Source organism: Schistocerca cancellata, chromosome 4, assembly GCF_023864275.1.
Source record: "Schistocerca cancellata isolate TAMUIC-IGC-003103 chromosome 4, iqSchCanc2.1, whole genome shotgun sequence".
NCBI lineage: Eukaryota > Metazoa > Arthropoda > Insecta > Orthoptera > Acrididae > Schistocerca > Schistocerca cancellata.
The window spans coordinates 159,096,844-159,111,340 of record NC_064629.1 but is presented as its reverse complement, the minus strand read 5'-3'; the positions used below and the strand labels follow the sequence as shown (position 1 = coordinate 159,111,340).

Genomic DNA, 14,497 nt, shown 5'->3' with positions numbered 1-14,497 from the left:
TGGAAAATTCAGTGCTCGTAATCTGTTACGGGGACATACGGCCACCTACCCCAGTGCTTGAGTAATGTCAGATCTTATACATCCAAAAGATAAATGTCTCCTGAATTCAGGGTATATTTCAATATGACCAACAGCTCACCCACAACCACATATCTCTCATTCTGCTTTGTTGTTGCTGCAGATTATGTTCAGTGGGAAGACGATGTTGACCACCTGTGTGACAACATGGCCATTGGAATTCATATACAGGTCAGAATATACTTTGAAAGGGTACCGTGCAAGTGGATGGCAAGTAAGCGTGGGGAAGTGGATGCTGTAAAATCGAATACGTATTCAATTGCTTGCACAAAGTCCAGGACTTGGATGTACATTGCACAGACATCAGAACAGTGTAAGGGTACCATTATTGACACCCTTACCAATAATTGGTAAAAACAACCTACTTCTTGTGAGTACTATATTGTTGGCCTTGTAGAATTTTCCAGACAGGGCAGTTCTAAGCCCCCTATTAGACTGTATGCACTTGGGAGATGTTGGAGAGACAGCAGTGGTCACAAGTGGCTGAAGGTGATGGTTGGCCTGCAGTTCAGAAGCTGAATAAGTTGTCATAGTTGAAGAAATATTACTTTGATTGAGAATATTGGAAGTACTGTAAATAGAGGATGTGTTTTTTAACATGTGAAATAAAATTTGTGAACTGTTAAGTGAAACATGGAAAATTATAAGTAGTAAAATAGGTTCAGGAGTATTGTGTGAGTGGTAGCATGGCAATTTGAATATTGTGAAGGTGACTGTCTATATAATTGGATACCAGAAGAATTCTTACAATTTTTTGATGGTGCTAGAGAGACAGTTAGATCTTTCTGAATGTGAATCACATGATGAATCTTTTTCTTATGTCTAGACAGAATGAGTGATGCAAGACTTTGTGACATTGGCAAGGGATCATATACTTGCTTCAAGGATAAATAACCTGTTTTATATTTGAGCAACTGTGATCATTTTAGTTAAGCATAGATCCCTAAAATGGAAATGAGAATTTGGCGTCATTGGCCAGGAGGCCCCTTACGGGGCAGGTCCAGCCGCCTGGGTGCAGGGCTTATTACATTCGACACCACATTGGGTGACCTGCACGCCGGATGGGGATGAAATGATGAAGACAACACAACACCCAGTCCCTGAGCGGAGAAACTCCCCGACCCAGCTGGGAATAGAACCTGGGCCCCTTAGTACGGCAGTCCGTCACGCTGACCGTTCAGCTATCGGGGCAGACATAGATCCCTACGTGCATAGCAAGCACTGGATAGGTCAGTTTAGGCACACGGAAAAATTCAGTAGCCACCTATGTATTGATGTAGTTGCTGACCCTTCTGCTCATCTTGATTAGCACTAGATTTGAGTGAAGTATCATTATTAAAATAAATAGGAGCGAGTTTACAATAGCATTTGCTAGAGTGAATGGGAAGCTGTGCTCATTGCCTCTGTAGCTGCTAAGTTGTATATGACTCCTGAGTAAATGTTGAATGTTTCAAGGAACCCTGTCATACATGATTGGATTTAGGCTTGTCGGACCTAGCATTTGTGAGCTGAGAACTGGTGCAGTAATTAGCTTTGGTCATGCTTAAGTGACTGCTGTTGAGCATGGCCGTGGAATGTCTTGTTGCTGATATTGAGCATCTTGTTTTAAACATCTAGCTTCTATGACTGGTATAAACTTCTATCAGAACTGTTCAACTGCATTACGAATCACATACTCATCTATGTTATTAATACGCTATCCCAGAACACCCTACCAGTTGCAGCGTAAGAGCAAAAAAATTTGATTTTCAGTATTTTTCATAATTATTGACCGAATTTTATTAATTAAATTTTTGTTGTAATCTACTCATTAAGAGGTATAATCTTATGTTAAAAGTTTAACAAAAAAACAAGTATTACAGTTTTAAACTGTGTGTTCATTGTGAGGCATTGTTACTGACAGTGCGCAAGTAGATGGATTTCATTTATCCACTATTTGAGAATGAGAGCACTTAGTGACTACCTACAAAAATTACACATAATTTCAAACCTGTACAAAACTTTTTCCTGCTGACTCCCCCCTAGAAGAAAGTTTATGCTTAATGCGTTTTTGTTATTCATGCAGTCAAACTCCAGCATCTGGCATGACATTTTAATTTATTACTTCTGTACTGCTAACTATATTCCCAACAAACTTTGTAGACAGTATCTACATATATCACTGGCTGTACCTGCAAAACTATATCATTTTAGGACACACAGTTCAGGAGATATGACATAATGAACATTGAGATGTGTGGGAAAACTAGCTTGTGCTTAAATTGGAGTGCAAATTACCTAGTTTCTGTTCATCCAGTGTTTCACGACAAGAGCACTTAGTGACTTCCAACAAACTTTAAACATAATTTCAAACCTTCCCAAGCCTTTTCTCGCTTACATGCTTAAAGGCGAATATTTACTGCATTAACTCGCTTGTAATCAGATACTGGAAACTATTTTATACACTGGAGTCTGATTCTTTAAAGAATAAGATGTTTACTGCTAGATGGCTAATGAGGCAAAACATTTTGTATGAGACATCCTTTGAGCTTGTGACAGCTCTTTTGTTGTAGATTTCACAAAGATGAGTGGTGCTTCTCTGACTGAGTGGAGTCTATGGCTCTCCAGTGTTTCATTGCAGCAAGATGAGAGTATCTGCAAGAAGTAAAAATACACAACAAAATCAACAGTTTGAGTAACTAGAACACAGCAATTGGGCTTCACCTAATAACATATCATATTTTTCAGTACAGATTCTTTGTATAGTTACAAAATTTGAAAGAGGATCTTTGGAGAGGGTGTATACTTTCTATATATCCAAGGGTTTGCAGGCTTTGGCTGGTGTACTAAAAATTACTAAAGAACAATTTTCATGTAACAAACTGAATGAACATAAGAGATGATGTCATGTTTCAAGCATCCTGTGCAAATTTGTCAAAAGTGCTTAACAAGTTCCAAGAAGCCACAGCAATGAAGGTACCTGATCACACCACAAGAAGGCAACCAGTACACACGAACACAAATGACCACAACACATGTCAGGACTCTACAAAACAGCTGTAATACCTGTGTGTAAATTTGTTAAAAAATATTCTATTGCCATTAGTCCAAAGATGATTATACCGTGAATCATGTTGCTTCATTAAATAATTTTGTGGCTGGTAGTGGTTTCTGAAAAACTGTTTCATATTTTTGAAATAGTCATAGTCAATTAGTAGTCAATATATTTTTAAATTGTAAGATTAATATACATAGAGATTATCCTAATAATATTGAAAACACTCAATACTGAATTTAAATTAATTTGTAACATTCTGTCATATGTGTATATAGACGTAACATATCTGGAAAAGTAATAGGAACCAAATTTTGTCATCTCAGAGGTATGAAATATAACATAACAAGTCCATTCTGTAAGGCACATGGGTGTTCCTGTTTGTACCAAATGGTGAGTCCCTTAGGACCAAACACTGTCTCTCTGTCTTAAGTAGACAATCACATGAAGTGAAACAGCTTGTATTCATTATCTATGGAGCTTCCCAACAACAAAAGTACCAGCAAGGGTGTTGAATTGTGCAGCAGAGACATAGTGGGATTGATTTTAGTTAAAAGATAAATACATAGAAGACTTTGTTGGTGTTAGAGCATGATAAAGAGGGCATGTGGAGAGCTTTAAAGCACAGCTGCATTTATACCCACCTTCAACACACCTGTGTTACCAGAGTAGATCAGAAGTGCTTTTTATCTTTTGTAAGATGTCACCCATGTGCTGAACCCAATGAGATGTTGTAAATGCCATTGGTGTGGGTGCACAACCCTGTTTTGCAAGAACTGGGCATGTTGTGGAAATACTTTGTTTGAGATAAGAATAATTTGTCCATCACTGTTATTCTACATCAACAGCTCTGAAACTCATACAGTCCAGAATCATGAGTTCTCATAGTACATTAAAGAAAAGAAAATCTTTAAAATCAGGATCACAATGTGTATCCTTTAAGCCTAAGGGGAAGCAGCTTATCAGGCAGTTGTATCACCTGTATTTGCAGTGTCATTTGCTGCTGTGACTAAAAACAGGTGGTAGGGTACAGCTTTACAACATTGATGTCATTGGTAAAACCAGGGCGCACACACTTACCACTGGGCCATCAGCTAATACGAAAGGTAGCAGTAAGCCAAAGGTTGTCACATCTTCCATACATGTAGTTATGAGGGAAAAATTAACAAATGTGTTTCAAGTGATCAGATTAGAAAACAGGTAACTCACATACCTAGAAAAATCCATTCCCACTGATTTTCTGTTAGTAGATCTCAGGGAGTTTGAAGTTTGTATGAAGAAAACCAACAGTGCCCTCATCCAATTTCTCAACTAATGTAGCCTACAACTCGATGGAAGTCAAAGAACAAAGAATGGCTTCACTGCTGAGATTACTTCCACACTGAAGGACTTATGTAGAGGAATGAAGACTCTTAGCACAATGAAGACCCCTGTGCCTTTGCCTGCAACAATCCCATGAGTCTGACACCCATGTTCAAAGGGGTTAGAGCATTTACAGAAAGGATGTCAACAATAGGCAAATGGATGAAAGTGATGCAGCTGCTGCTATAGCACATGTGTGGAGTAAGGTGTTGGTATGTTGTCTTTACTTATCCCCCTCTCCCTTCTTCTAATAGCACTATAAACAGTGAGGCATTTCACTGCCTTATATGACAGCTGCTGCTCCTGCCTATTTCTTCTTTGTAAGGATTTTTAACTTAAAACCATGTGTTTTGGGGCTCACTACCATCTGCTTCCCCCCAGTTTCTAACTGAAGAAGCCAGCCAGTTCACTGTCCAACAAGGCAAAGTGGATGTTGTACAGCCAAATGGATCATGTTTGAATATGTCCAAGGCAGGGGCGATCAAGTCACCAATATTTTCCATTTGCTGCTTATGTCTGTTACTAACGATGTGATAGAGTTGCAGTTACCTGCTTCCCATGTTAATAACTTTGAATGTGATATTCCGTTGTTCTTAAAGGGATTAGTATCCAGTTTCAAACATCAAAGCAGAAACTTTGCTAAATTTTTGTGCAATTTCTCTTTATAACTCTTACGATTACACATCTGTTTCAGCATGAAACACCACCAGCAGATGCACGCAACCCAGTTCGTATAATCACACGTAGCACACCTAGCAAAAATCGGAAGAGACCTGAAGAGATACGAAAATCTCCAGCTAGAAAGGTCCGTAAACTGTTTACTGAAGAAGAGAACATCAGATTGGGTGCCAAATTAGGCGATGTAAAAGAAAGTGCTACTGCAGCTGGTTAGTATTCAAGTTGAAAGTCATTTGTGTGAAAGTTCGAGCATTTTGTATGTGTATAGTTCTTAACACTGTGAAGCTATCAGCAACTGTAGTCCAGTTGATATTATTGAACCATTGTAATCTATTAACATGGCTTTGCCTTTGGAAGTTATTACAAATGCTCCCATAATTAACATGACTGATACGGTGACACTCGCTATGTTGAAATATAGCAGTTGGTGCTTTCTTCCTTATGGCAGAAATTTCATAATGCTCTATTTGTTAATTTGCTGTGTGAGATTAATGCTACAGTTTTTGCTGCTTTTCTTTTAATCAGACAGCAGAACTAGTGGAAAGATGAATAGCGATTCATAAGCATGAGTAAAATTAAAGCACGTTAATGAATTTTGTAAACCAATAATGAACAAAAACAATTAATGTGTATAATTAAATTTTATTCTTTTCCTTGAGAATGTTCAAAATGTGTTCCCACCTCAAATTGAATAAAGAGATTGCTTCTGATGGTGTGCCAACAAAAATAAGAGCAACGAAGCACACGGAGGATGCAAAAGAACAATCCCAGCATCAGTGTATTTCTAATACTTATTACAGTTAAACTATGAGGGTGAGTCAAATGAAAACCTTAAATTTGTAATAACAAATCGAAATTTCGCGCCGTTATCCTGTAAGTTGGTAAGCATGCTACAAACAGCATGCAGAATGCCCTGTAGGTGGCAGCATAGTGCAGATGCACACATACTGTCGCAGTATCAGTACAAAGATGGCCGCCCCACTTGCGACTTGCAACAGGGAAGAACAGCGTTCTGTTATTTGGTTTTTGCATAGTGAAGGTGTGAAACCTATTTAAATTCAATGACGAATTCAGGTTCAGTTCAGTGATGCTTGTTTGTCCCAGCAGCAAGTCTACGAATTGAGTAGGAAGTTTGCAAATGGTGTGACTTTGGTGGAAGATGCTCCTTCTCCAGGTCAGGCACAATGAGTTGTGACTCCATAGAACATTGCAGCAGTTGAAGCCATAGTGAAGGGAAACCACCGAGTGACACTGAATGACATTGCAGCGTGTTTACAGATTAAACATGGGTCAGCACACCACATTGTGCATGATGTGCTCCAGTTTCACAAAGTGTTTGCATGATGGGTGCCACGGCAGCTGACTCCTGAAATGAGAGAACAACGTGTTGATGCTTGTAAAGAATGTCTTCGGCACTTTGAATGAGAAGGTGATGGCTTTCTTGCAAGAATCGTTACTGGGGACGAAACCTGGGTTCACTTCCACCAACCGGTAACGAAGAGAGCGAGCAAGGAATGGTGCCATTCCTCATCACCAAAACCAAAGATGTTTTGAACAGAACCATCAGCAGGGAAGGTTATGCTGACACTCTTTTGGGACGAAAACGGCGTCATTTTGGAGCATTAGTGGCCTAGAGGGACCACTGTCACCAGTGCGTCATACACAGATCTTCTAAAAAATCATCTGCGGCCTGCAATCAAATCAAAGTGACGTGGATTGCTGTCAGCAGGTGTCCTTCTGCAACATGACAATGCAAGGCCCCACACTGCCTGTACGACAGTTGCAACAATCACAAACCTGCATTTTGAGTGTCTTCCTCATCCACCACACTCACCAGACTTTGCCCCCAAGTGATTTCCATATGTTTGGACCACTCAAAGACTCAATGGGAGGAAAGAAGTTCTGTTCTGATGAAGAGGTATGCCACGAGGTGCACGAGTGGTTGTGCAGACTACCAAAAGAAATTTTTTCTAATGAAATTTATGGACTTTGTAAGTGCTGGAGGACTTGCATTGAGCGTGGGGGAGATTATGTTGAAAAGTGATTCGGCTTTGTACCTCTTCTGCACAGTAAATAATATTTAAAAAAATATTTAAGGTTTTCATTTGACTCACCCTCGCATTTTTTGAATTACTTAGTTGGTACAATTTTTTCGAAGTGCTTCGCGTTTTCTCATTTTGATGGTTATTTTTTCAGAAGTGCTGTAAAATAATAAAATTTATTCCAGCATCTGTGACACACAAATGTTTAATGCCTAAAAAGATGCCAAATGTGAATGCCACTGAAGGATGAAAAGGAGTCTATTCTAAAAGAAATCAAACTTGGGTTGGAACAACTCTGTGATATGCTGGCTGGAAGTGTCAGTAGATATATATAACAAGTCTTGTACTAACAGAAGTATTCCGTAGTAGGCAGGCAGCAAAAAATGAGTTAACTGGGTCATTCCTCAGTATTTCATGATAATGATGCAGCTAGTTGTGATGACTTTCACTTCATCTGGTATGCTGGACAGGACAGTTGATGTGAGAACTGTTGCTGTTGCTAGGGACTGCTTGCTGTAGTGTTCCCTATCAGAAGAAATTATAGTAACTCCACTGCTATGCATAGTCCAAAGTTGCACCACCTGATTGTGGCATAACTGTATAATAATTTATTATGACAAGAGTGTTTTTTTTTATATATATACAGGGTGTTTCAGAATCAAACAATGGAAAATCCAGGATGGAATGTAATAACATTGTGAAACGGAAAGTTACTACTCACCATATAGTGGAGATGCTGAGTCGCATAACAAAAAGACTGTCCCAAATGTAGCTTTTGTCCAGTAAGGCCTTCGTCAAAATTGGACGACAAAAACACACACACACACACACACACACACACACACACACACACACACAACTTACACACATATGACTGCTGTCTCAGGCAACTGTGGCCTCAGTTGACAGACACTGCAGTTGTGTGCAGCTCAACATTTCATATGTAATGTAATCCATTTATATCAAATACCAAATTTTGTTCAATAACTTAGTAACTATCAGATGCCTGAGAATTTGGTCCTAACATAAGGATGATTCATTTGGTGAGTTTTCATTCTGTAATTGATTACGAGCAACAATAACATTTTTGGTACTTTATAGCTGTGTGTTGGACAGAGACTCAGAGCCCGGATGCCTACCTTTTGCAGCAGCACTCTACTAGCTATTTGAGTACAACCATTAGATTTACTCAAAGCTTCAAATTGCCACTATTTTCTTCCCCTATCACACAAAATGTTGCATTCCTTTCAAACTTAGAAGGTATAGGGAGGTATCATTGGTAAACTAAAGCTTAGGTTTGGCTTGTGAGTGTCTTGCTTACTGTAGTTAACTAGTTATAAATGTTCATAAGGATTCGTACAAAAACAATAATAAACCTCACATTCCTACATCTTATCCTCCAGTCATAGCTGTTGAAAGGTATTTTTTCCAATTTTGTGTAATAAGAATCACTATTTGGTAAAAAAAGATGACGATAAAATGCAATTGCTAACCATTATCAAGAATTTTGCTTATAGGAGCATCTGCAAAATATCAAGCAACTACAAAAAGATTGTGGTTTCAGAAACAACAGATTAATTAACTGTAAATATATTTTTAGTATTTAAATATAGTAATGGAAAGTTCTGGGAGAATGGAAATAATTTTGGAGTAAAGATAACAACTCACGAAATAGTAGAGGTGTCGAATTATCAACAGGCACACAAACAAGGTTGAAAACTTTGCTAGACTTTGGATGATTCCTTTTCGAAACAAGAGTATGTTAGGATCCTGTACACTGAGGTGAAAAAAGTCATGGGATAGCAATATGCGCATATACAGATGGTTGTACTATCGCATTCACAATGTATAAGAGGGCAGTGCATTGGCGGGACAGCCATTTGTACCCAGGTGATTGATTCATGTGGAAATGTTTCCGATGTGATAATGGCTGCAAGATAGGGATTAAGACTTTGAGTGCGGAATGGTAGTTGGAACTAGAGATGTGGGATATTCCATTATGGAAATCATTAGGAAATTCAATAGTCTGAGGTCGACAGTGTCAAGAGTGTGCCGAGACTACCAAATTCCAGGCGTTACCTCTCACTACGGACAACACTGTTGACGACATCTGTCGCTTAATAACTGAGAGCAGCGGTGCTTGCATAGAGTTGTCAATGCTAACAGACAAGCAACACTTCATGAAATAACTGCAGAAATCAAAATGAGATGTACGGCAAATGTACCCGTCCCCCTGCTGGTCCGGGGATTCGAATAGGCCCGAGGTATTCCTGCCTGTCATAAGAGGCGACTAAAAGGAGTCCATCCCCCTCACGGGGGTAGTTAGCGCCTGCGTCCGGAGACGGACGGTTCCTCGACCTATTATTGTGGTCTTTTTGGTTTTTCACTTCTCGTTTCTTCCTTCCTTTTGTTGGTTCCTTTCTTTGCTCTTCTCCACCTCACTGTCTTCCTTACTCTTTCCCTTGACTTCTCCTTGCCTTCTCATTGCCTTCTTCTCCTTGCCTTCTCATTGCCTTCTTCTCCTTGCCTTCTCATTGCCTTCTTCTCCTTGCCTTTTCATTGCCTTCTTCTCCTTGCCTTCTCATTGCCTTCTTCTCCTTGCCTTCTCTGGTCTCCGCCTCGGCATTTGAGACAGTCTGTCCTCTTCCTCCCTCTCTCTTCTTTTTCCACTTCTTCCTTCCTCCCTGTGCGTGCCTGAAGGCCGACCCACGCGTTCGCACGCGTAGCCGGTGACGGGGTAACGCGTAAGTCCCCGCCCTGGGTAGACATGTAAGGCACGCGCGTACCCCCTGGTAAAGGCCAGGCCCGGGGAGGGGTGATTGCCTGAGCTGATACCTTCTGACCATGCCGATTGGTCCCTCCGTCTGTTTCTCGGGAGGTGTGACCTGAGGTGTAAACATTCACCTAAGGCGGGAGTGCCCTCTGAGAGGGTCCCCACAAGGAAGGAGCGCGCCATCGGAGACGCTGGCAATTATGGGGGATTCCTCCGCAATGGATTCTACTCCATCTCTCTCGACTTTGACCCAAAAACGGAAACGTGACCAGCCAACAGTGACAAAAGTACTACCGCCTGCCCCACAGTTCCTAGTAGTTTCTCGATCTGAGGACGGAAAGGATTTTTCCTCTGTCAACCCTTTCGTTATTCAGAAGGGCGTAGATGCCATAGCCGGATCTGTCAAATCTTGTACCAGGTTGCGTAACGGTACCTTATTACTAGAAACTGAGAGTGCCTTTCAGGCACAAAAACTGCTTTGGGCCACACTCCTGTACACGTTCCCTGTCCGGGTGGAGGCCCACCGAACTTTGAATTCGTCTCGTGGTGTAGTCTATACTAGCTCCCTCGACGGATTGACTGACGAGGAGCTTCAATCTTTCCTCGCTGAGCAGGGCGTGACGGCTGTCCATAGGGTCATGAAAAAGGTCAACAATGACCTTGTACCGACCCGGACACTTTTCTTGACCTTCGATAGTGTTAAGCTGCCATCGCGCATCAAGGCGGGCTACGAGGTTATTTCTGTTTGCCCCTATGTCCCGACACCTACGCGCTGCTACCAGTGTCAGCGTTTCAATCACACTCGACAGTCTTGTTCCAATGCGGCTAAATGTGGCACTTGTGGCAGGGATGCCCATGAGGGTGACTGTCCACCTCCGTCTCCTCGTTGTGTGAACTGTCAGGGTGACCATGCCGCATCCTCCCGCGACTGTCCTGTCTATAAGGAAGAACGCTGTATCCAAGAAATTCGGGTCAAAGAAAAAGTGTCCACCTCGGCTGCTCGCCAGCTATTGGCTAGTAGGAAGCCCACGCTGCTCCCAGCGGGGAAATATAGTACTGTCCTCGCCTCTCCTCGGACTACTCGGGAGGTAGCAACCCAGACATGCGATCTGACCTTCAGCACCACGGTCGTCCGTTCGGCCAGTGCTAAGATCGTGCGGTCGACGTCTCCTCTTCCTCCCATCACCCCACAGACACCAGCCCCTTCCTCAGCTTCTGCTAAGACGAAGACCCCGAAGTCAGATGCACGGGCCTTCAAGAAGGAACCATCCCGTGCAGACTTCCTCCGTACCTCGACCTCCCAGCCTTCGACCGGTACTTCCACCAAACGTCCTTCCAAAAAGGTGCATAGGAAGCACAGTTCTCCTTCTCCGCCACGGCGCATTTCTTCTCCTGCGCCACCCAGCGGTTGCCGCCCCAGGCCGTCATCCGTTTTACCTGGCCGCACCGCTGGTAGCCGTACATCTGGCCGTTCACCGGTGGAGGAAGCTCCCCCTCCCGGCCATCCTCCCGAGATGGCCGATGACCCTCTAGACCCAATGGACGATGACTGTCCGCCTACTGATAGCGGCGGCAGTGCTCGCTCGAAGCCAGGCCCTAAGCGGCCTTCGAGGTGACCCCTTCTCTCATCTTCCTTTTCTTACGATGGCACTTATTCACTGGAATATTCGCAGCATTCGCTCCAACCGAGAGGACTTGAAGAGAGGACTTGAAGTTGCTGCTCCGCTTGCACCGTCCGCTCGTCGTAGCCCTCCAGGAAACGAAGCTACGCCCATGCGATCAAATTGCCTTGGCACACTACACCTCTGTGCGTTTTGACCTACCCCCTGTGGTAGGTATCCCAGCTCATGGAGGGGTTATGTTGCTGGTCCGGGATGATATTTACTACGATCCCATCACGTTGCACACCGGCCTGCAGGCAGTTGCCATCCGCATTACTCTCCCCACTTTTACGTTTTCCTTTTGTACCGTTTACACTCCATCGTCATCTGCCGTTACCAGGGCAGATATGATGCAACTTATTGCTCAGCTACCTGCACCATTTTTGTTAACTGGAGACTTCAATGCCCACCATCCCCTTTGGGGCTCTCCAGCATCCTGCCCGAGGGGCTCCTTGTTAGCAGACCTTTTCAACCAGCTCAATCTTGTCTGCCTCAATACTGGCGCCCCTACTTTTCTTTCGGACACATCTCACACCTATTCCCATTTAGACCTCTCTATATGTACTCCCCAACTTGCACGCCGGTTTGAGTGGTATGCACTTTCTGATACATATTCGAGCGACCACTTCCCGTGTGTTATCCATCTCCTGCAGCATACCCCCTCTCCGTGCTTCTCTAATTGGACCATCTCCAAGGCAGACTGGGGGCTCTTCTCTTCCAGGGCGACCTTTCAGGATCAAACCTTCACAAGCTGCGATCGTCAGGTCCCACACCTCACGGAAGTCATTCTCGCTGCTGCTGAATATTCCATCCCTCACCCTCCTTCTCCACGACGCGTACCTGTCCCCTGGTGGACCGCAGCATGTAGAGACGCTTTACGTGCTCGTCGACGTGCTTTACGCACATTTAAACGCCACCCTACAGTGGCGAATTGTATCAATTATAAACGATTACGTGCTCAGTGTCGTCGTATTATCAAAGAAAGCAAGAAAGCCAGCTGGGCTGCTTTCACAAGCACCTTCACCAGTTTTACTCCTTCTTCTGTTGTCTGGGGTAGCCTGCGCCGGCTATCTGGCACTAAGGTCCATTCACCAGTTTCTGGCTTGAAGGTCGCGAATGACGTCCTTGTGGCCCCTGAGGCTGTCTCCAATGCCTTCGGCCGCTTTTTCGCAGAGGTTTCGAGCTCCGCTCATTACCACCCTGCCTTCCTCCCCCGCAAACAGGCAGAGGAGGCTAGGCCACCTAACTTCCGCTCCTCGAATTGTGAAAGTTATAATGCCCCATTCACCATGCGGGAACTCGAAAACGCACTTGGCCGATCACGGTCCTCCGCTCCAGGGCCTGATTCTATTCATATTCAGATGCTGAAGAACCTTTCTCCTGCGGGTAAAGGTTTTCTTCTTCGTACATACAATCGCATCTGGATTGAGGGACATGTTCCCGCATGCTGGCGCGAGTCTATTGTTGTCCCGATTCCTAAGCCGGGGAAGGACAAGCACTTGCCTTCCAGTTATCGACCCATCTCGCTTACCAGCTGTGTCTGTAAAGTGATGGAGCGAATGGTTAACTCTCGATTGGTTTGGCTGCTCGAGTCTCGACGCCTACTTACCAATGTACAATGTGGATTTCGTAGGCGCCGCTCTGCTGTTGACCATCTGGTTACCTTGTCGACCTTCATTATGAATAACTTCTTGCGGAAGCGCCCGACCGCGGCTGTGTTCTTTGATTTGGAGAAGGCTTACGACACCTGTTGGAGGGCGGGCATTCTCCGCACCATGCATACATGGGGCCTTCGCGGTCGCCTCCCTCTTTTTATTCGTTCCTTTTTAATGGATCGACAGTTCAGGGTACGTGTGGGTTCTGTCCTGTCCGACACCTTTCGCCAGGAGAATGGGGTGCCACAGGGCTCAGTTTTGAGCGTCGCTCTGTTCGCCATCGCGATCAATCCAATAATGGATTGCCTCCCAGCTGATGTATCTGGCTCCCTTTTCGTGGACGATTTTACCATCTTTTGCAGCGCGCAGTGTACACGTGTCCTGGAGCGCTGTCTTCAGCGTTCTCTTGACCGTCTTTACTCCTGGAGTGTCGCCAATGGCTTCCGTTTTTCTGCCGAGAAGACGGTCTGTATTAACTTCTGGCGCTACAAAGAGTTTCTCCCACCGTCCTTACGACTCGGTCCCGTTGCTCTCCCAATCGTGGAGACAACCAAATTTTTAGGCCTTACCTTTGACAGGAAACTTAGCTGGTCTCCACATGTGTCATATTTGGCCGCCCGTTGTACCCGTTCTTTAAATGTCCTCCGTGTTCTCAGTGGTATGTCGTGGGGAGCGGATCGAACCATCCTACTTCGTCTATATCGGTCGATCGTCCACTCCAAGCTGGATTATGGGAGCTTCGTATACTCCTCTGCACGGCCATCCATCTTACGCCGCCTCAACTCCATACAACATCGGGGTTTACGACTTGCGATCGGAGCATTTTATACCAGTCCCGTAGAGAGTCTTCATGCTGACGCTGGCGAATTGCCACTCACCTGCCGGCGCGATATACTGCTTTGTCGGTATGCCTGTCGGCTACTGTCAATGCCCGACCATCCGTCTTATCGTTCCTTTTTTGACGACTCTCTTGACCGTCAATACGGGTTGTATGTCTCTGCCCTGCTACCCCCTGGAGTTCGCTTTCGTCGCCTCCTTCAACACCTTAATTTTTCACTCCCTGCAACCTTTTGAGTGGGTGAGAGCCACACGCCACCTTGGCTCCAGGCTCAGGTCCGCGTTCACCTTGACCTCAGCTCGCTCCCAAAAGAGGTCACCCCCGGTTCGGTCTACCACTCCTGTTTTGTGGAACTTCGTTCGAAGTTCATCAACAT

The 14,497-nt window shown here is 44.0% G+C and overlaps 1 protein-coding gene across 4 annotated transcripts in view; it reads left to right on the top strand.

Annotated features, from left to right (window-relative positions):
• LOC126183548 (uncharacterized) overlaps positions 1–14,497 on the top strand; it is a 363,013-nt gene that overhangs the window by 91,110 nt on the left and 257,406 nt on the right. For all 4 annotated transcript variants that reach the window (XM_049925624.1, XM_049925623.1, XM_049925622.1 and 1 more), the window contains exon 3: positions 5,169–5,361. In XM_049925624.1, coding sequence (XP_049781581.1) covers positions 5,169–5,361 — 193 coding nt within the window. The remainder of the gene's footprint in view (positions 1–5,168; positions 5,362–14,497) is intronic.